The 21,276-nt window shown below is 40.3% G+C and overlaps 1 protein-coding gene across 10 annotated transcripts in view; it reads right to left on the bottom strand.

The window, feature by feature from the left end:
* Positions 1 to 21,276, bottom strand: part of LOC145344105 (protein kinase C and casein kinase substrate in neurons protein 2-like) — a 100,026-nt gene that overhangs the window by 28,312 nt on the left and 50,438 nt on the right. For all 10 annotated transcript variants that reach the window (XM_080190949.1, XM_080190946.1, XM_080190943.1 and 7 more), the window contains exons 3-7: positions 14,967 to 15,123; positions 12,836 to 13,071; positions 11,861 to 12,016; positions 7,154 to 7,326; positions 3,486 to 3,606 (exon numbers count right to left, since the gene is read on the bottom strand). In XM_080190949.1, the coding sequence (XP_080047075.1) occupies positions 3,486 to 3,606; positions 7,154 to 7,326; positions 11,861 to 12,016; positions 12,836 to 13,071; positions 14,967 to 15,123 (843 nt within the window). The remainder of the gene's footprint in view (positions 1 to 3,485; positions 3,607 to 7,153; positions 7,327 to 11,860; positions 12,017 to 12,835; positions 13,072 to 14,966; positions 15,124 to 21,276) is intronic.

The following is a 21,276-nucleotide window of genomic DNA, read 5'->3' as shown; positions in this document are numbered from 1 at the left end:
GTGACAACTTTAAAATCATGTTATTGGTGGACCAGAAGCCAGTAATTAAGCCAAGGATGGATGGGGGAAATGAGATGAACATAAGAACAAACAAGGAATAGGCTATTCAACTCTTGAACCTGCTCCACCATTTAACAAGATCATGGCTAATCTGACAGTAACTCAAAGCTATTTTAACCACCTACCCCAGATAGCCTATCTTACTTACCAAGAATCTGCCTTAAAAATATTGAAAGATTCTGGAACTCTTTTCCAGAGAAAAGAGTTCCAGAAAGCAAAGACTCTCAACCCTCAGAAAAAAATTCACCTCATCTCCATTTTAAATTGTGATCCCTTATTTTTAAACAGTGACCCCTACTCCTAGATTCTCCTACAAAAGGAAATAACCTCTTCACATCCACCCTGTCAAGACCCCTCAGGATTCTGTATGTTGCGAGCAAATATGTTTCTAAACTCCAGTGGATACAAGCCTAGCTTGTCTAATCTTTCTTCTTAAGACAATGTGCCCATTCCAGGTATTAATCTGGTAAACCTTCTCTGAACAGCTTCTAGCGCATTAACGTCTTTCCTTTAATAAGATGACCAATACTATACACAGTACTCCAAATGTTATCTCACTCGCACTCTGCATGACTGAAGCATTACTTCCCTACTTCTGTATTCATGTTCCCTCGCAACAACTAATACATTCTATTAGCTTTCCTAATTACTTGTTATACATGCCTTTGTGATTCATGCATTAAGACACCCTGATCCCTCTGCATGAGTTCTGCAATTTCTCACCATTTAGATAACTTGCTTCTCTCTTATTCTTCCTGTCAAAATGGACTATTTTATGTTTTCCCACCTTAACCTACATTTTCCATATCATTGTCCACTCATTTAACCTACTTATTTCTGTAGCCTCTTTATGGCCTTATCATTGCCAAATTTGTGGCAGGTAATCATTCCATCCATTTCTTCGTTAAAGTTATTTATATAAATTGTAAAATCTGAGGTCCTAGCACTGATCCCTGCGGCACACAACACATTACATCTTGCTAACCTGGAAAGAGACCCATTTATGTCTACCCTCAGCTTCCTGTTGGCTAGCCAATCTTTTATCCATGCCAATATGTTAACCCCTATAGCAGGTGCTTTTATTTCCTGCAATAAGCTTTGATTAGCCCTTAACAGATGCCTTCTGGAAACGTCAGTACATCCACTGGTTTGCCCTTTGTTCACAGCACGCTACTTCTTCAAAAAAACTCCAATAAGTTGGTTAAACATGATTTCCCTTTCTCAAAATTATGTTGACTCTGCCTGGTTACCTTGAACTTATCCAAGTATCCTGTTAAAGGTTCTTTAATAATAGCTTCTAACATGACCTGATGCAAGTAGGATGAGATGAAGGGTATAAAATGAGTGACAGCATGGATAGCACTGGTATAGTTGAACCTAAGCCTACAGAATCCAGGATTAGGGTTTCAGCCACCAAAATGCTGGTAGATTGAAAGGAAAGTAATGTTAGAGTTGTAAATAGGCAGTCTTTATGATGGAGGGGATATGGATTTGAAACATACATAGAACACCACAGCACAACCAGGCCCTTCAGCCCACAAGTTGCGCCGATCATATCCATACCTACCAGGCCTATCTATAACTCTCAATCCCATTAAATCCCACGTACTCATCCAGAAGTCTCTTGAGACACCAGTGAGTTCGCCTCTACCACCACCGACGGCAGCCGATTCCACTCACTCACCACCCTCTGAGTGAAAAACTTACCCCTGACATCTCCTTTGTACCTTCTCCCCAGCACCTTAAACCTGTGTCCTCTCGCAGCAACCATTTCAGCCCTGGGAAATAGCCTCTGAGAATCCACGCTGTCTATACCTCTCAACATCTTATAAACCTCTATCAGGTCGTCTCTCAACCTTCGTCTCTCCAGGGAGGAGACCTAGCTCCCTCAACCTATCCTCATAAGGCATGCCTCCCAATCCAGGCAACATCCTTGTAAATCTCCTCTGCACCCTCTCAATAGCTTCCACATCTTTCTTGTAATGAGGTGACCAGAACTGCCCACAGTACTCCAAGTGGGGTCTGACAAGGGTCTTATAAAGTTGCATTACCTCCCAATTCCTAAACTCAATCCCTCGACTAATGAAGGCTAGCACACCACACGCCTTCTTGACCACATCCTCCACCTGCGAGGCCGATTTAAGAGTCCTATGGACCTGGACCCCAAGGTCCTTCTGCTCCTCATCACTGCTCAGAGTGATATTGTACTCCTTCATCCCATTGGACCTGCCAAAATGGACCACTACACATTTATCCAGGTTGAAGTCCATCTGCCACTTCTCCACCCAGTCTTGCATCCTATCTATGTCTCGCTGCAACTCCAGACTATCCACAACACCACCAACCTTTGTGTCATTGGCAACCTTACTAACCCATCCCTCCACTTCCTCATCCAGGTCATTTATGAAAATGACAAACAGCAAGGGTCCTAGAACAGATCCCTGGGGCACTCCACTGGTGACTGGCCTCCATGCAGAAAAAGACCCATCCACAACCACTCACTGCCTTCTGCAGGCAAGCCAGTTCCGGATCCACAAGGCAACAGCCCCTTGGATCCTATGCCCTCTCACCTTTTCAAGAACTCTTGCGTGAGGGACCTTATCAAAGGTCCTATAAGTGGACCTTATCCACTTATAGTGTCAAATGAGACTGCAAGGTTCCAAATAGTCTGGTTCAGCTTGACAAAATGGCAAGGGGACAAAGTTGGTGAACAAAGACAGTGGCTTTTGTCTTTTTCATTTTTATCTGGAGTGTACTGCAGCTATTTCAGTTGGACAAGAAGTTTGATAACATGGAGCTTGTGGAATCTGATGATGTTTTCAGATTGTGTTGCTGAAGCAAATTAGAGCAGAAATAGAAGGGGCCAAGATACATCTTGAAGGAACGCCAAAGGTAATGTCAAAAAGTCAATGATCTGAAATAAGCTGTGACAGTAAGTCTTCTACTTACTCACTAATGAATTATTTATTGATTCAGTCTAAATTTTATTTGTAATTAAGTTTTTTGGGCATACTTCATTCATTATTAACAAAATATTATGTTCAAATTATGACACAATGTTACTGAATTCTGATAATGACACAATAATGGGGTCAGTTAAGCACAAGTACAATTCGGTTGTAATGAAGTGACTATCATAAGAAATTAGAAACGTGCATAACAAATTGAAAAATCAAATATTTAATTTAAAAACTAATTATTTCTTATCAGGAAATAACTGCCATTAGAATGAATACCCTGTTGAGAATGCTGAACGACTGAAATAATTTTATTTCATCCAGTTAACTCACAGCAAGAAATGGAAGAGAAATAGACAAAACATGTACTCTAGCATTCAACTATAAGTATTATTAGGTGAAAGTAAACAAATTTGATGAAGTGGTAAATTTCTAACTGTGATATTGCAGTCAATTCAGATAACATACCTCAAATTGTGGCCAGTTCATGGGCATTCCTGGACCATGTGCACATCTGAACCATTTAAGATCCTCCTTGGGGTCTGCTGACTTAATAGAATGTTCCAGCTCTTGGTATATAGTGCTATAACTGTGGGGAAAAAAACCAAAGCTAATATCTGACAAAGGAATGGGTATTTATTAAATTCTCATCAGTCATTAGAAATCAAAGATTTTGTCTCTTCAGTATGGTAATATGCTACAATATTTGTGCAAATGTGATTCTCCCACCACCACCTCACTGTGCTGTTTGTAGAGCACATAATTCAAAATATATTTGTAAAAAGCTACTTTTATAGATCAAGACACTCAAGAATTAACAAATGGTTGTTCCTTTGTTAAAACCACAGAAAGATACAATGGTTTCCAGCAAGAAATAGCAAACAAGTGTTTTTTTTAAGCTGCAGGAAAATATATAATGGTTTCCAGTTTTAAAAACATCCACAGGCTTCTGCAGGTTCTGACTCGAGAAAATTCACCAAAAAGCAGAAACCTTCACAACTTCTGCAAGTCCAAATTATAAAATGAAACAAAATAATTACAAATACAAACATTTTTATAACTAGACAGATCTTTCAATGGAATTAAGCTGCCTGTAAATTCAGACATGAAATTAACTCAATTCAAATCACGGCTGATCATGCCAATGCACTCCCGCCCGGGGGCTTCCTGTCAGCGTAGAGTGACATCAATGGGAATTGCCATTAATAGCAGCAGAACCAGAGAATCTCACCACTAGCAAACAACATGCCACCTCCCGCCAGCAGGAAACACGCGGCTGGGAGGCTGGCAAATCTTGCCCAATACCTCTGTTTGGATGTGATCTGGACACAATAGTTGTAAAGTCTTGGTTTTAAATTGTCTCTGTTCCATCATTTTATAACCTTGAGTACCTCGTGCAAAGTGGCTTTTTTGAATAATTCTTCATAGTTCATCATGCAGCTTTAGCTTTATGCAAAAGACTAACTAATGGGTCAAATTTAAATGTATATGGACACTTGAAAAGATAAATAGTTAACAGTGGAGTAAATATCATTTCCATCATTGTAAATCAAAATTAATTTTATACATTTGGCCACTTTTGGCAATGTTGGAGGCAGTGAGAAACAGTAGACAACAATGAAGTGAAAGGAACCCCAATGCAATGGCATGAAAAAATGACTTATTGGTAGAGCATCAGAACCTGCTTGCTGGCTGACATAATGGCTTTGCACTTACATAAGAACATAAGAAATAGGAGCAGCAGTAGGCCATCCAGCCCTTCGAGCCTGCCCCGCCATTCAATAAGATCATGGCTGATCTGTCATGGCTCAGTTCCACATTCCCGCCCTCTCCCCATAACCCTTAATCCCCTCGCTTATCAAAAACCCATCAACCCGCGTCTTAAAAATATTTGGCGAGGCTGCCTCCACCACCTCAACGGGCAGAGAATTCCAGAGATTCACCACCCTTTGAGTGAAGAAGTTCCTCCTCAACTCCGTTCTAAACCGCACCCCCTTTATCTTGAGGCTGTGTCCCCTAGTCCTACTATCCTTTCTGAGCGGGAAGAGCCTCTCCACCTCTATCCTATCCATCCCATTCATCATCTTATACGTCTCAATGAGATCTCCCCTCATTCTTCTAAACTCTAACGAGTACAAGCCTAGTTTATTCAGCCTCTCCTCATAGCTCAACCCCCTCAACTCCGGTATCAGCCTAGTAAACCTCCTCTGCACTCCCTCCAAGGCCAAAATATCCTTGCGTAAGTACGGCGCCCAAAACTGCACACAGTACTCCAGCTGCGGCCTCACGAATGCCCTATACAGCCGCAGCAAGATCTCCCTACTTTTATATTCAATCCCCCTCGCTATGAAGGCCAGCATCCCATTTGCCTTCCTGACCACCTGCTGCACCTGCAGGCTGGGTTTTTGTGACTCATGCACAAGGACCCTGAGGTCCCTCTGCACCATTGCCTACTGCAGTTTTTCACCCCGTAAGTAATAGTCCTTCCCATGCGGTAGACACAGTGCCCAAATGCAATACATATTAGGGTACTCAAAAGATAACAGGAAAGCACCATTCTGCACAGACAGCAATAGGTTCAACACTTTAAACTACTTGCAACTCAAACAAGAAAAAAAGCACACTTCAAAAGGAATGTACTAGCTGTCTAATATTTACCCTTCAACCAACATTAGATTTCAATCAACATTGCTAAAATACTATCCACTCATTCATCCCTTCCGTTACTGTGGGATTTTGGTATGTGCAAAATGGCTGCCACATTTATCTACTTTACAACAGTAAAAGACACTGCAAAAGATATCAGTTTTGACACGTTGAGAATGTGAATGGAACTACAAAATAACAGGTATTTTTTTTAAATAGCTATAAAACATTATCTACTACCATGACTGAATTTTGCATAACACAAGGAATTTCCTGTTCCATATTTATTGTTTGCCCATGCCATGCCTCATTAAACCTTTATCATCTTCACTGCACCTCATGCTTGCCGACACCTCAATAGGGCACACCTCCAAGCAATAGCCATTCAGGCCATGAAGTCATTGTAAATAAAGTGAGCTGCATGAAATGCAATCATTTATTGAAAACTAGGTGGGAGTTGGCTGTGTGTGTTTGTCATTCAGAATGCATTCCCTTAACTGTTGTACAACATTCATAATATTGTAACATTTTTGGACTGTCTCTTGAACTTTGGGTAAAATGGAGTAGTAAAAGGGGCTCCTTTCTGTTCTAAATCCTGCTTGACAACAGTGGCTTTGTTGCTATAAGGGCTGAATTGATTTACTGGGAAGAAAATTAAGATGCTCACACCTGTAGACGAAGGCAAGGATGGCTGAATTGACTGCTAGTCTCCAAGTCACAGGGACGTGTTAGAAAGCTCACATTTTCAAAATGGTTACACTTTAAATTATCTATTAATTTCAAGATACAATGGAGGTTGGGGTTTGGGGGGTGCGGTGGTGGTTTGTAGGCAGCCCACAGAGGTGGGGTAGAATAGCCGGCTGCTCAGAGATGGACGGGAGGTTGCACAGACTGTTCCAGGCTCGAGGAAGCAGCTTAAGTAGTACAACAATAAAGACTATAATCCCAGGGTTACTACTGTAGCTACATGCTAGACTGTGCAGGGACAATTAGGTTAGAGAGGTGAATGCATGCATATTTTCTCTAGTGCTTATTTTAGGCTGACTCTCCAGTTCAATTCTGAGACAGCGCTGCACAGTGAAGTAAACAAAATATTTATATTCTCAAGATGGGGATCAATGTCCAGGGCATCACCTGAAGATCAAAAGGGCAGGTGAGGTCCTGTTTAAACGTCTCTCTCAATCAGCATTACAAAAATGTTTAATTTGTCACTTATCAGCCTGGTGTTATTGGGATCTTGCCATAAATAAATTGGCCCTTACATTTCCTTGTAAAAAAAAATTTACACACAAAAAGTATTTCATTGGCTGTAAAGTGTCTTGGGACATCCTAGGGTTGTGTACAGCCCTACATAAAAACAAGCATTTCTTCTGTAAATTTTATGTCATTTAAAATGTTGAATACAATTGTGTCCGAACCTATTTTAAGTAGTGCAAATATTCAGTGTTCAGTTCAACTTGCTTCACAGCACACATTACATTATTCTTTACCTGGTAGCAGAAAGGTCAAGATGTTGCTTCACCTCCAATAGGACCTCTCGAAAGAATTCTAGTCGCTTATTTTCAAAAAGCTGACACTGTTCAAAGACTTGCTCCATGTTTTCGATATATTGTGGCGTGGACTTATTCAGTTCATCTAGATTTTTCTCATACTTTTCCTTTGTCTAAACAATGAAAAAACCTTTAGTGAAATCCACTTCAGGGGATGTGCCATCTTCCAAACAGCATAATTCATGAAACACACAAGAAAGAATTGCAAAGTATTCTTACATGCAACAGTTCATTTCCATTATAGTAAACCAACCCTTTTGCTTTCAGCATTTAACATCTGAGATGAAAGTAAGTGGATGGCAATCTTCAATTCCTAACAGAGTCTCAATTTTTCACGTCTGTTTTGTAGCTATTCTTTTCAATATCATTTTGGGTAAGTATGGTTGCAACAAATAGATTGAGAAGGACAAAAGGGCAAAAAAGGACATTATTTCTTTTGCTCTAAGAGGCAAGCCAGGTAAGGAGTGCTGAGAAAACGTTACAAGCTTATGAATTAGGAACGGGAATAAGTTACTCGGCCCTACGAGCCTGCTCTGCCATTCAATAAGATCATGGCTGATCTGTTTTCAGCCTCAACTCCACATTCTTGCTTATCCCCAATAATCTTTCACTTCTTTGTTGATTAAGAACGTATTGACCTTTGCCTTAAAACATATTCAGGGACTCTGTCTTTCGAGAAACTGAGTTCCAAAGACTTCGCCCTCAGAAAAGATTTATCCTCATTTTCGGTCCGTTCAGGATAATTTTTTTTTTAAAACAGTACTAGTTTTTCCACAAAAGGAAACATCCTCTCCATTCCCAGTCTGTCAAGATCCCTCAGGATTTTATATGTTTCAATCAAGCCGCCTCTTCCTTTTCTGCAGACACGAACCTAGTTTGTCCATTCTTTCCTCACAAGACAACCTGCCCTTTCCAAGTATTCATTTAGCAAACCTTCTCTGAACTGCTTCCAACACATTACATCTTAAATGAAAACAATACTGTACATAGTATTCAACAATGTCCCAGGTAACTGAAGCATAACATTCCTACTTCTGCATTCAATTGCCCTCCCAATAAATGATAACATTTTATTTGCTTTCACAATCACTTAATGTACCTACATACTAGCCTTTTGCGATTCTTGCAAGACATTCAAGGCACCCAGATCCTTCTGCATCTGAGCTCTACAAACTTTCACCATTTAGATAATATGCTTTTTTATTTTTCCTGCCAAAATGAACAATTTTACACTTTCTCACGGTATATTCCATTTGCCAGCTTTTTGTCCAATCACCTAACCTATATACATCTCTGTGTAGTCTTATGTCCTCTTCACGTCTTACTACTCTAGTTACCGTTGTTCCATCAGCAAATTTAGCAACCATATCTTCAATCCTTCATCCAAGTCATTTACATAAATTGTAAAAAGTTGAGGCCCGGGCACTGATCCCTGTGGCACATTATGTGCTACCAACCAGAAAAAGGCCTATTTACTTATGTCAACCCTCTGTTTCCTGTTAGCTAGCCCAGTTTCAACAATACCCAATATATCACTCCGTATGGCTTGAACTTTTATTTTTCACAATTACTTACACTTTCAATGTGGCAACTTATCAAATTCCTTCCGGAAATCAAAGGACAGTACATTCCCTTTATCTACTGCACTTTACTTCCTCAAAGAACTCTGATAAATTGGTTAAACATGATTTCCCACTCAAAGCAATGTTGACTCTGCTTGATTAACCTGAATTTTTCTTAGTATTCTATCATTTCTACAGGGTGAAAAAGTTTTTAAAGAAGTAAAGAAACAACTTCTTTACCAAACTCACAGGCATGCATTCAGTTTCAAAGTTGCTCTCATTTGTTGTTAGACACTGAAAGGCCAGAGCCCCAAAACCGTCAAAGCCTTTGCTTCCTCCAACATGAAGGAGTTACGATTCATCAGTTTTGAGAGTGAGGGTGTTAGGTACAATAAGAGGGGATTTCTTGGATCTTGCTTAACCTGAAACCATGAGACTTCATGCAGTCTCGAATCAAGTTGGAATCTCAGAGTTAAGCCTGCCAGATTGACCGTAGAACCAGGATTTTCCAGCTATGTCTTTGATGGGCATTTTCCAGGCAGGACAGGAAAATTCGGAGAGCTGTTAGAAGTCAATCGTTCTCCAAATTTTCCTATCCTGTCTGCAATGATACCTGCTGGTGGTATGACAGGAAAATCCTGGTCCATATAACTGTTTTTCTCCCCAGGAGGTGAGCATTTTCTGCTTCAGAGGGGATAAACCCAGGGAGGATTATAGAGGGTTCTGGGTTATAATGATATTTGACTTGTTTAGCGAACAGTTTATTCAACCTCAACATCAGCATTTCAGGTACTATTGAGGGAGACTCTGTACAGTTAACTGGGATGGGATTGTCTGCATCTAATCTGTACCCAACATTTAGGTCATATTAAGTGGGTCAATCTGATACTTTTCTTTACAATGGTGTTCTGTCTTGATTTTCGTTAACTGAAGGGCTTGTTAGGCCACTTCACAGTCAACGGCGCATTATGAGATTGCAGTAATAAGCTCTAGGCTTGTTCAGGATGGGAGCTTTCCTTCCCTGAGGAAAATTAATGAATAAGTGGAGTTTGTAAACAATCCAATAGATGGTTATTTCACTTGGTGCTAACTCATGAACTACACATTTTACTGAATTTAATTACACAACATATGGAACAATGTCTGTGTAAAAATGCAGCAAGAGAAAGCTCTTAATACATTCCTGTGAGCACTATTTTCTAAATGACACCAATGCCTAAATGTTACTGAAGAGAATGCTGACTTGACTGGATTGGGATTGTATGACTGTGGCTCCTGATTCATTGGGCTATAACTTCCTCGGAGTGGCAATCAGCGATGGAATGTCATTCCATGCTAACTTACTTACACTTAAAGTCATTAAGTGCTTGTCACATCTGACCTTCCTGATTCAGGCCGAATGATAACAACAGGCCAGGGAAATAACACGCAAGCGAGTGGAATCTGGGGGTGTGTGTGTACAGGGTGCATGTGTAGAAGAGAGTCGGACAACAGGTGGTGTGGGTCAATGGGGGCTCACAAATCCCATATAGCTGTGCAAGAGGGGGCATGGGGAATAATGGCGTTGAAGGGGTGCTTAGTCGCTGTGGGCTGATCCCTTTGGAGATCAGGGATATGTGCAGTGTTCTAATTTCTAGCCTTGTATTCATCATCACTTTCTGCACAAATATTAGCAGAAGGTTCAAAGCCAAAGAGAATCATGTAATTGTCGCACATTTTATGGTATGTAGTGAAAGCTAATTCTTTTACCCTACTTCAAATAGAATTACTAGACTTCACATGGATAGAAATTCTAGTTTTCCCATTGTTTACCTTCTATTATCACCAAGACTGTAAACTAATACAAATTATCAAGTGATTTCAGCATTCAATGCAATTATTGAATGTAATACTAAATGAAGTCTCCACCAACAGATAAATTTAAACTTGCTGGATTATGTACATGCAAAGTGAAACAAGGGACTATGACACTGCTTTGTAAACTATCTTCAGTGTGACCCATTTTAACTCAGCATCTCATTCTGAAGAGCAACCAAGGATGGGCAGCAAACGTCCACAGCACATGAAGGAATGTATTTTAAAAAACTCTCACGGACTAATAGGACACTAAACACCAGCAAAACAGCAATAAAGCAGTTTACTAACATTTGGTATTTAATTAGTGTACTGTATAATATGAAAATCTGTGTTTTTAAAGTACTTCATAAAAATATTATTTTATATAATCTACTAGTTTTCAGCCTAGCTTTCACCCATCAACTGGCCCTGCCAAACCCTACTCATACTCAAGCACCACTGTTCTTTAAAGTTTAAAGTGTCACAAGTAAGCTTACATGAACAATGCAATGAAGTTACTGTGAAGATCCCCTAGTCGCAACACTCTGGCACCTGTTTGGGTACACTGAGGGAGAATTTAGAATGGCCAACGCGCATAAACAGTACGTCTTTCAGACTAGGGGAGGAAACCACAGCATCTGGAGGAAACTCACGCAGGTAAAAGGGAGAAGTTGCAGACTCCACACAGATAGTAACCCAAGCCAGGAAATGAACCTGGGCCCCTGGTGCTGTGGGGCAGCAATGCTAACCACTGTGCCATCATGCTGCTAAGACCTGGGCTCCACCAAGTGGCCAGTAGTAGAGTGCGCTCTCCCTATGGGATGAGTGGTGACTCCCCCAAGCCTGCTCCCCACTTAATCACTGGCAGAGATTTTGCAGGCTTTGAGATTCTCTCTTTCTGCCTTATGGTCACATTGAAAATGGCAGTGGTCGGGAGGAGCCAGAGGGTAAAAAGAAATTAAAAGGGCAGTACTCCATTTAGTTAGAAGTCAAAATTAAAGTCAAATAGTGGAATTTCTCAACTCTGAAGTCTCAGCCAATTGAGGATAGTATTCCTGCTTTCCTCTCAGTGATCTATATTTTCTTTCGAGTACATCTTAAATACCAAAATATTACTCTGCAATTTGGCATATCCATCCATTGCACAACAGTATGATCTATGGAATGCAAATGGTTGTGTATTCTACTGTGTTATGCAATTTGTCACCTTGGGATAGTTTGAGTACATAAAATAGTAGCATATTATTACCTTTTGAACATCCTGCTTGGACTTTTCTACTTTATCCTGCACTTTCTTCAGCTGTTCTGGATTTACATTTGAATCAGCTTTGCTGTTTGATTCCCTGGATATTGCTATTTTTTCTTCTTTACAAGCTAGATGATAGGCCTTCTTGGCAGCTTCCACCTCAAAAAAGCAAAAAAGTTGTTTAGTTAATTATCAATTAAACTTTCCTTTTAAAAATAAAACAAGCAAGATACAGCTTGTGAATTACCACATGTAAAACTCTGGCCATAAAAGGACATTTTTGGCAAAACTGGGTAAGAATTTGTAACACTGATCAAATAACAAATAAAATTTTATGGCAATTGTTTTCAATATGAGATTTATTCTTATAGAATTCTTGAACGGTTTACCTTTATCGGCAATTTACTGCTAGAATGACATGGAATTTACTGAAGCAAAACAAGGGCTTCCTCTCACTCCGTTTACTTCTTCTCATCCTATGAACACACTTCCTTTTTTGGTTTGCGGAATTTTTCTTTTAAACATCTTTTTCCTACATTTTTGGAGGCATTCATACAATAAATTACAGTGTTGATGAAAGTGGTTTCACTCTGCACTGGAGTAAGCCAGGATCAGAAAATATCACTTTCCTTTCAGAGCCTTTGTGCCAGTATATTCGCCTTTGTGCTAATCTTAAATTTATAGGGCATAACTGTATGATAGATTTCTCTGCATCTCTTCTGGCAGAAAGAATGGACAAGAAACTCATTAGTGGTCCTCTGTCAATTTCCCTCAAACAGTTTCATCTGAAGATAAATCACATGATTCTTCCTCACTCTGTGTCCAGATTGAAGACAGAACTTTGGTTTTCCTCTCCTTTTGTTGTCTTCACTCCGAACCTAGAAATTCACTTCAAATGTGTTTCTCAGAATGCATTTGAAAATGTTTGTGAAATGCTAATTATAGTCCAATTTTGACAAACCATTTGTTACTTCCTACCTCCTTCAATTTCTTGGCCCAGGGCTTCTGTGCCTTACGGAATCCATCATCTGCCTCCTTTGTTTCTTTGAAGTTTGCCATCATTTGTTTGTGGTAGGCCTCTTTCTGCCAGTTCTTGATTTTTTCAAAGTCTTCACTCATCAATGCACACTTGACCTCTAGGTGCAACTCACTGACCTTTTCTGCCTCAGTCATTAACGATAACCACGCTTTCTCTAAAGTTCCGTACTGTGGTCCTGCAATATCATACGTCAACAGATATAAAAAGGTTCAAGCAGATGTATGAATTATATTGGCTATTCTAAGCAATTCCCCAAAATATTACATTATCCACACAACTTCAATTTTACTTAATACAAAATTATATTTCTATTAAATAATGCAAAAAGGATGATTTGAACAGAAAGGACAAAAATATAATTTGGACAAAGCTCAACTGTACTCGGGCCTCCAATTATCGTGAGGTGGCAACAGGAGACACAGTTGATTACATTGGAAATGCAGCCTCCACATGGTTTATGGAAAAATCCTTAAAGTATCCGTTTAGATTAGTGTACTGGTTTGAGTCAGGAGCTCTCATTGTATTATGAAATTAAACAACTGTTCTCTACCCTGAGCATCAATCCCAGGTATCAACTACTTATAAAGTTAGAATTGGGTAAGACTTGATCAAGTGAGGTAGACAACATTCATTTTTAGAATATAAATACAAGTTACTGCAAAAGACTATTTTCTTTACCATGAGCAGAGGTGACAGTGTTTAAAATGCAAGTGGGATATTTGCTGCAAATTTTGTGAGAGCTTTAAAGATTGTTACCTATGCTCCAATTTCTTTCATGCACATTGGCCACCTGCATCATCAATCTCCACACAGCTTGTGTGAATGGCACTCGGAACCAGGAGTTGCATGGTAGAGGTTAACAAAAACTCTTCCAAGTTTCCATTTCCAATTTGGCATTTTAATGGGACATTAAAAACTCCTCATCATGAGGAGATCAAACCTACATAATACAATGCTAATGACACAGCATACGTTGGTCCTCTGTGCTCACGAGATAGGAATTAGGAGAAGTTTTTTGTTTCATTCATGGGGCATGGGTGTTGCTGGTTGGCCAGCATTTATTGCCCATCCCTGGTTGCCCTTGAGAAGGTGCTGGTGAGCTGCCTTATTGAATCGCTGCAGTCCATGTGCTAAGGGTTGACCCACAATGCCTTTGGGGGGTGGATTCCAGAATTTTTACCCAGCGACTGTGAAGGAGAGTGATATATTTCCAAGTCAGGATGATTTGGAGGGGAATTTGCAGGTGCAATGTTCCCACATATCTGCTGCTCTTGTCCTTCTAGATGGAAGTAGTCGTGGGTTTTTAAGATGCTGTGGGCAGGGCTTAGCGCGCCCAAAACTATCAGAGTACTGAACCGTGCATGCGCAGTTAGAAAAAATTTGAAAAAGCATGCCCGTTCAAGGTCTCAATGCACCAGCACAATCAGATGGCATAATAGAACACAATTGTTTATTTTTCTTCTTCCTGTTAATATGATGTGTTTTAGAGTAACCTGATGGAGATATATTAATATAGCTGAATATGGGTTGGATCACCACAAAGATTGTATTTTTAGTAAAGATGTCCAGCCCTCCACTGCGGGGAACTGGATTTAAAAATCACAAAGTAAAAAAACAATTTGAGAAGCTTTCTGGCCTGGTGCAATTGGTGAAATCTTTCTAATTTGACCTTGGGTGTAGCCAGCTTGTGAGCAGGATCAGAATCAGGCAAATTGAACCAATGGAAAAGATTATGGAAAACAGAAAAAGTTTAAGAATCTCCAATCTTTTGCATAGTTTCAACATATTTAAAAGTGGATAACACTGAATGCTGGTTAGGTATATTGACCATGCTAAATTCTCTCACAGTGTACTCGAACAGGCACCTGAGAGTGGCGCTACGGTATCTTCACAGTAATTTCACTGCAGTGTTAATGTAAACCTGCTTGTGACATTAATAAACAAACTTAAAAAAAAGTTTCAAATACTAAATATAACCAAAAAATATGTAATATATAGCTTTAATTGACAATAAAGCCTTTTCAAAACAATTTAATATGAATAATAATAAGGCAAAAACTTAACCTTTACCTTTCTCTAATATCTGTTTCCACTTTTTGGCCCATTCTGTAAGTTGTTGAGCATAACTCTTCTCTATCCGAGCACGGTCATGGAGGCAACTCATGAGGTCATTACAGAGTCTGTGGCCATCGTCAAAGCGCTTTACTGTGCGCTTATAATTTCCAACCTATACAAAGCAAGGAATAATAGTTTAATAGTACTTGGTAAAAAATTATTGGTGTTAGGTGGCTAACTGCAACGAAAATTAAACAGTCAACTGCACCACATTAGCATGAAGTGTTAAACTTTGGCTCAGTGGTAGCATTCTTGCCTTTGACTCAAAGTTGAAAGATCATATACCTATCCTCCACCCACTCCACGTAGTGTATAGAAGTGAGTGCTGCACACTTGCATGCACCATCTTTTGGATGAGACATTAAACCAAGACCTCAGTTTGTCTTCTCAAGTGGACAATGTAGATACAATGAATCTATGTTGAAGTAGTATTGGGCAGACTTCTCTCTGGTTTTCTGGCCAATGTTTAACCCTCAATCAGCATCTCCAAAATAAAACAGATGCAACAACATAGGCTAATTAGGGTATTACAGTTGATGGGATGCATTTGGATTTGCAAAAGCATTTGATAAGAGTACCACATTATAGTCCTGCCAGCTAGAAACCCATGGAATTAGAGAGATAGTGGCAGCAGGGATACAAAGTTAAATGAATAACAAGAAACAAAAACTGGTGGTAAACAGTTGTTTTTCAGACTGGGGGAAGATGGAGATCTCCAGAGATCAATAAATACTGGGGCCACTGTTGTTCCTCATTTATGCGTGTGCAAGTTATAATGTGGACAAATTACAAGTTGAATAGGATAGTAATAGACTACAAGATGACATAGGTTGATGGAATGGGCAGACACATAGCAGTTGAAATTTAGTTTTAGTGGGAAAACTAAGGAGAGGCATTAATGTAAAGGGTGCAATTCTAAAGGGGATGCAGAAATAAAGGCACTTGGGGTGTACATGCATAAACTTTAGAGAGTGGTGGGACAAGTTGGAAACAGCTAGTTAATGAGGCATTTGGGAACATGAGCTTTATAAATAGATGCATTGAGTACAAAAACAAGGAAGTTATGCAGAATCTTTACAAAGCACTGTGCCAACCTCAACTGTAGTACCATCCCAACTTTGGGCACTGCACATTAGGAAGGACATGAAGGCTTTGGTGAGGGTGCAGAAAGATTTAGGAGAAGGATAGATTGGAGATGCGTGGGTTGGAGAAGTAAGCTCCTCAGAGAAGGTTGAGAGGACATTTGCTTAAGCTAATCAAAATCATGAAGGATCGAGACAGAGTGGATAGAGAGAAACTATTCCCAGTGGCAGAAGGGCCAAGGATGAGAGGACACCAATAAAAACATAGAACCCCTACAGTTCAGAGCCATTAGCATAACCGAATTATCACTGCCTTAAGCAATTTACATTTTCCAAATATTTTTAAAATATACAACCAACAGAAAACGTTCTAATTTATTGTCATGTTTTCATGTCATTACCATTTTTCTAGCATGTTTTGTAACAATTCAATGATTCTATATAAAAAAAATGCAAAATATTTTGGTGGATTAAAGGTGACGAGCTATGCAAATATAGCAAACACTACTAATTACTGTAACTATTCTCCCTATTCCCAAGAAATTAGAAACAGAGGTAATTAGTTGGTACAACTGTTCTGAATTGCCAACTAGTGATTTGTACCAAATACTAGGCAGGCAGGGTCAGGATTGGTTGTGTTGCCTCCCCCTCCATTGCTGAATAGCATGTCAGGCTCTCAGATGAAAAATGGCCCTTAAGGTGCGGTACTAGACTAACGCTAGCAATAGTGGAGTTTGGTTCATTTAAAAGAGCATTCAACCATCTAAACACAAAATATACAAGAGGAGGAGCTGGTGACTCCATGTAATATTTAATGAAAATATTCTGAAGCTGCTCAAAATATGCTCTGGCTGGATTAGCATTCACAAGAGCAACAAAGGATGGCATTTTAGGTGTGACCCTTCAAAAAAAAATTCAGGAGGAGGAAATGTTAATAAGTTAAATGTTAAACTTTCTTCCTTTGTCAATTGCTATTTAATTGACACTGTAATTTCTACAGTAACAACTTTTGCTTTTGTCTCCCATATTTCCAATGCTTCTTTTTCTGCAATTTCAGCAGCCAGAAGGACAAATCGGATTCAAATCTTCATGATCTCACGGTCCTCAAAGCAAATCAGAGCTTCTAAGAAAGCAATCTGCAAAGCTCCAGTTTACAAGTAACTGTGTGCTGAAAAATATCACCTCACGTTACCTTAGTTTATCAAGTTTTGCAGCTTAGGACATCTTCACTCTAGCCATTGCATCTCAGCTGATTTTCTGAAAATGTTATTCCTTATCCATTCCCTGTAGCCTTTTGAGTTGACACCTCCAGATGCTGAAAGATACCCTCATAAGAATAGCATATGGCGCTCCACTCAATCAACAGTTCTGATGTGCCACAGCAAAAAACGGCACCAACGTCCTCAGAAGACAAACACGGGACACATGGGCAGAGTACCCTTCGTTGTCCAGTACTTCCCTGGAGCAGAGAAGCTACGACATCTTCTCCGGAGCCTTCAACATGCCATCGATGAAGACGAACATCTCGCCAAGGCCATCCCCACACCCCCACTTCTTGCCTTCAAACAACTGCACAACCTCAAACAGTTCATTGTCGCAGTAAACTACCCAGCCTTCAGGAGAACGGTGACCACGACACCATACAACCCTGCCACAGCAACCTCTGCAAGACATGGATCATCGACATGGATGCCATCATCTCACGTGAGAACACCATCCACCAAGTACACAGTACATACTCTTGCAACTCGGCCAATGTTGTCTACCTGAAAGCTGCAGGAAAGGATGTCCCAAAGAATGGTACACTGGGGAGACCATGCAGATGCTACAACAGCAGATGAATGAACACCGCTCGACAATCACCAGGCAAGAGTGTTCTCTTCCTGTTGGGGAACACTTCAGCAGTCATGGGCATTCAGCCTCTGATCTCTGGGAAAACATTCTGCCAAGGCTGCCTTCACAACACACGACAATGCAGAATCGCTAAGTAGAAACTGATAACCAAGCTCCGCACACTAGGACGGCCTCAACCAGGTTCTTGGGTTCATGTCACACTATCTGTAACCCCCACGGCTTACCTGAGCTTGCAAAATCTCACTAACTGTCCTGGCTGGAAACAATACACACCTCTTTAACCTATGCTTAACCCTCCCTCCACTCACATTGTCTGCATCTTCAAGACTTGATTATTTGTAAAGAATAGCATTCCAATCATTATTTTGTAAATTGTGTGTGTCTTTATATGCCCTGTTTGTGAACAGAACTCCCAGTTACCCGATGAAGGAGCAGCGCTCTGAAAGCTTGTGCCTTATGCTACCAATAAACCTGCTGGACTTTGACCTGGTGTCGTGGGACTTCTTACTGTGCCTTTTGAGTTAATATTTCAGTTAGAACTAATTCTACCAAGTTTCCAAAACCTGAATATTTCTTTTCTTGTGTTCTGATGTGGATGGATTTGTTGTGCATTTCTAACATTTTCTACTCTCATCTAAGAAGCATAATTATGGGGATAGGACCATAATGATCCAAGACTACAAAAAAGCACACTGTGCAAACATGGTTTCACTTGCTTGATCTTAAATGAGGTCTTTGCTTATCTTTCAAAGTTAATGACACTGCCCCAACTATTAAAGCTTCCCTAAAGCTGTGCCAAACAGCAATGATTTTTGTTCATTGGTGTACTACTTCCAGATGATACAAGCTGCAAGACAAATTTAGCTCTTTATAATAGTGATTAAAACATGCAGGCTAATGTTCCTAATTCCCCGCAAAGTGGTGAAAAACACTATATTTTATAGTAATATGTATGTTTTTCAACACTGTTGCAAAACAATTAATGCCATAAGCATCACATTTACAGTGCTTTGTATTTACAGAATGGAGTATTCCAAAATGTTAGCATTGTGCCAAAACTTCTTTTCAAAATATCACTGCAGCTAAATGACACTAAACCTGTTGGTTTTTAATGAGATCGATTGATACAGAGCAAGAGTTCGGGAAATTTACATGATATTTTCCTGTATGTTTTCTCTGTATGTGCGGGTAATTACTTAAACATTGTATTCAATATCAGATGTAATTGGTGACTGAGACCTTGATCAGATAATATTAAATGAAATACGCTCCAGCAGCAGGGATGCAACTACTAGAAATGCATATACCACTTAAAAAGGTCCGAGCTGTACCTCTGGCAATACTACATCATTAAAAACTTTCCATGTACTCTTCAGAAGATGAAAGTGTTGACGTTTCCTCCAATCGAGTTTTCCGTTTTCTTCTTCTATTCAGCCAAAAGCCAAAATGATACTTTGTTATGTTTCAAAGTATTGAATAGAAACCAAGTAAACTTATGCAAACATATTTAGCAATGAGATTCATTAATAATTTGTTACTTTAATTTTCACAAGAAACCTACCATATATACTTCATAATGGTCGATCTCATGTGAACATCAATCCCTGACTTTTGTACAAAAAAAAGTAACACTGTAGTTTTCATCTGCTTGTTACCAAGTCAAACTCACCCTGATGCAAACCTATTCATTAATAGAATCATAGAATAGTACACTAAAGGAGGCTGTTTCGTTCCTCGTGTCTGCTCAGTTCCTCCTGCCTGCACTTCTCATGTCCTCACTGGTGCACATTGTGTTACTGAAAGTGCCATGCTTTGTGGGGGGTGGAGTGTCAAGAACAAGGGGCCACAATTTTAAGATACGGGCTAGGCCATTTAGGACTGAGATGAGGAGAAACATACTCACTCAGAGCATAGTGAGCATGTGGAATTCTCTGCCAGGTAAGGCTTTGGAGGCCAAGTTTCAGAACATATTTAAGAAGAAAATAGATTTCTAGACATAAAGATATCAAGGGATGTGGGGAGAGCATAGGAGTGTGATGTTGAGTTAGAGGACCAACCAAGATCATAGTGAATGGTGAAGCAGGCTCGAAGAGACAAATGGCCTATGCCAGCTGCTATTTTCTGTGTTTCTAATATGGCAACATGGTGTCCAGAAGGAATGACAGATAAACAGCCCAGTTCAGGCATAAAGGTGAGATTGCTCAGCAGACAAAGACCCTTACAGTGGCTACAGAATCCAAGACATCAGAGAAAAATGTTGGGAGATTGGAGGAAACCGTCGACACTTCATGACACATAAAACGGCTATTTGGAAGCTCCTTGCACAGCTGTAACATCTCAATACTGTACACACCATCTTCTCCCCACTACTCAAGAACAACAAATTTGATGATTGAAGCTAAACTGCATGCATAAGAACATAAGAACATAAGAAATAGGAGCAGGAGTAGGCCATCTAGCCCTTCGAGCCTGCCCCGCCATTCAATAAGATCATGGCTGATCTGTCGTGGCTCAGTTCCACTTTCCTGCCCTCTCCCCATAACCCTTAATCCCCTCGCTTATCAAAAACCCATCAACCCGCTTCTTAAAAATATTTAGCGAGGCAGCCTCCACCACTTCAACTGGCAGAGAATTCCAGAGATTCACCACCCTTTGAGTGAAGAAGTTCCTCCTCAACTCCGTTCTAAACCACCTCCCCTTTATCTTGAGGCTGTGCCCCCTAGTCCTACTGCCTTTTTTGAGCGGGAAGACTCTCTCCACCTCTATCCTATCCATCCCATTCATCATCTTATACGTCTCAATGAGATCTCCCCTCATTCTTCTAAACTCTAACGAGTACAAGCCCAGTTTATTCAGCCTCTCCTCATAGCTCAATCCCCTCAACTCCGGTATCAGCCTAGTAAACCTCCTCTGCACTCCCTCCAGGGCTAAAATATCCTTGCGCAGGTGCGGCGCCCAAAACTGCACACAGTACTCCAGCTGCGGCCTCACCAATGCCCTATACAGCTGCAGCAAGACCTCCCTACTTTTATATTCAATCCCCCTCGCTGTGAAGGCCAGCATCCCATTCGCCTTCCTGACCACCTGCTGCACCTGCAAGCTGGGTTTTTGCAACTCATGCACAAGGACCCCGAGGTCCCTCTGCACCGTCGCCTGCTGCAGTTTTTCGCCACGTAAGTAATAGTCCTTCCTACCATTCTTCCTACCAAAGTGGACCACCTCACACTTGCCAACATTCAATTCCATTTGCCATTTCCTGGCCCATTCACCCAGCCTATCTAGATCCTTCTGCAGACTCTCCACACCCTCCGCACAATTTGCCTTTCCCC

Source organism: Carcharhinus amblyrhynchos, chromosome 6 (genome assembly GCF_965287045.1).
Source record: "Carcharhinus amblyrhynchos chromosome 6, sCarAmb.v2.hapA, whole genome shotgun sequence".
In the NCBI taxonomy this organism is placed as follows: Eukaryota; Metazoa; Chordata; class Chondrichthyes; order Carcharhiniformes; family Carcharhinidae; genus Carcharhinus; species Carcharhinus amblyrhynchos.
Note: the sequence above shows the minus strand (reverse complement) of the source record. Positions and strands in the feature narration are given on the sequence as shown.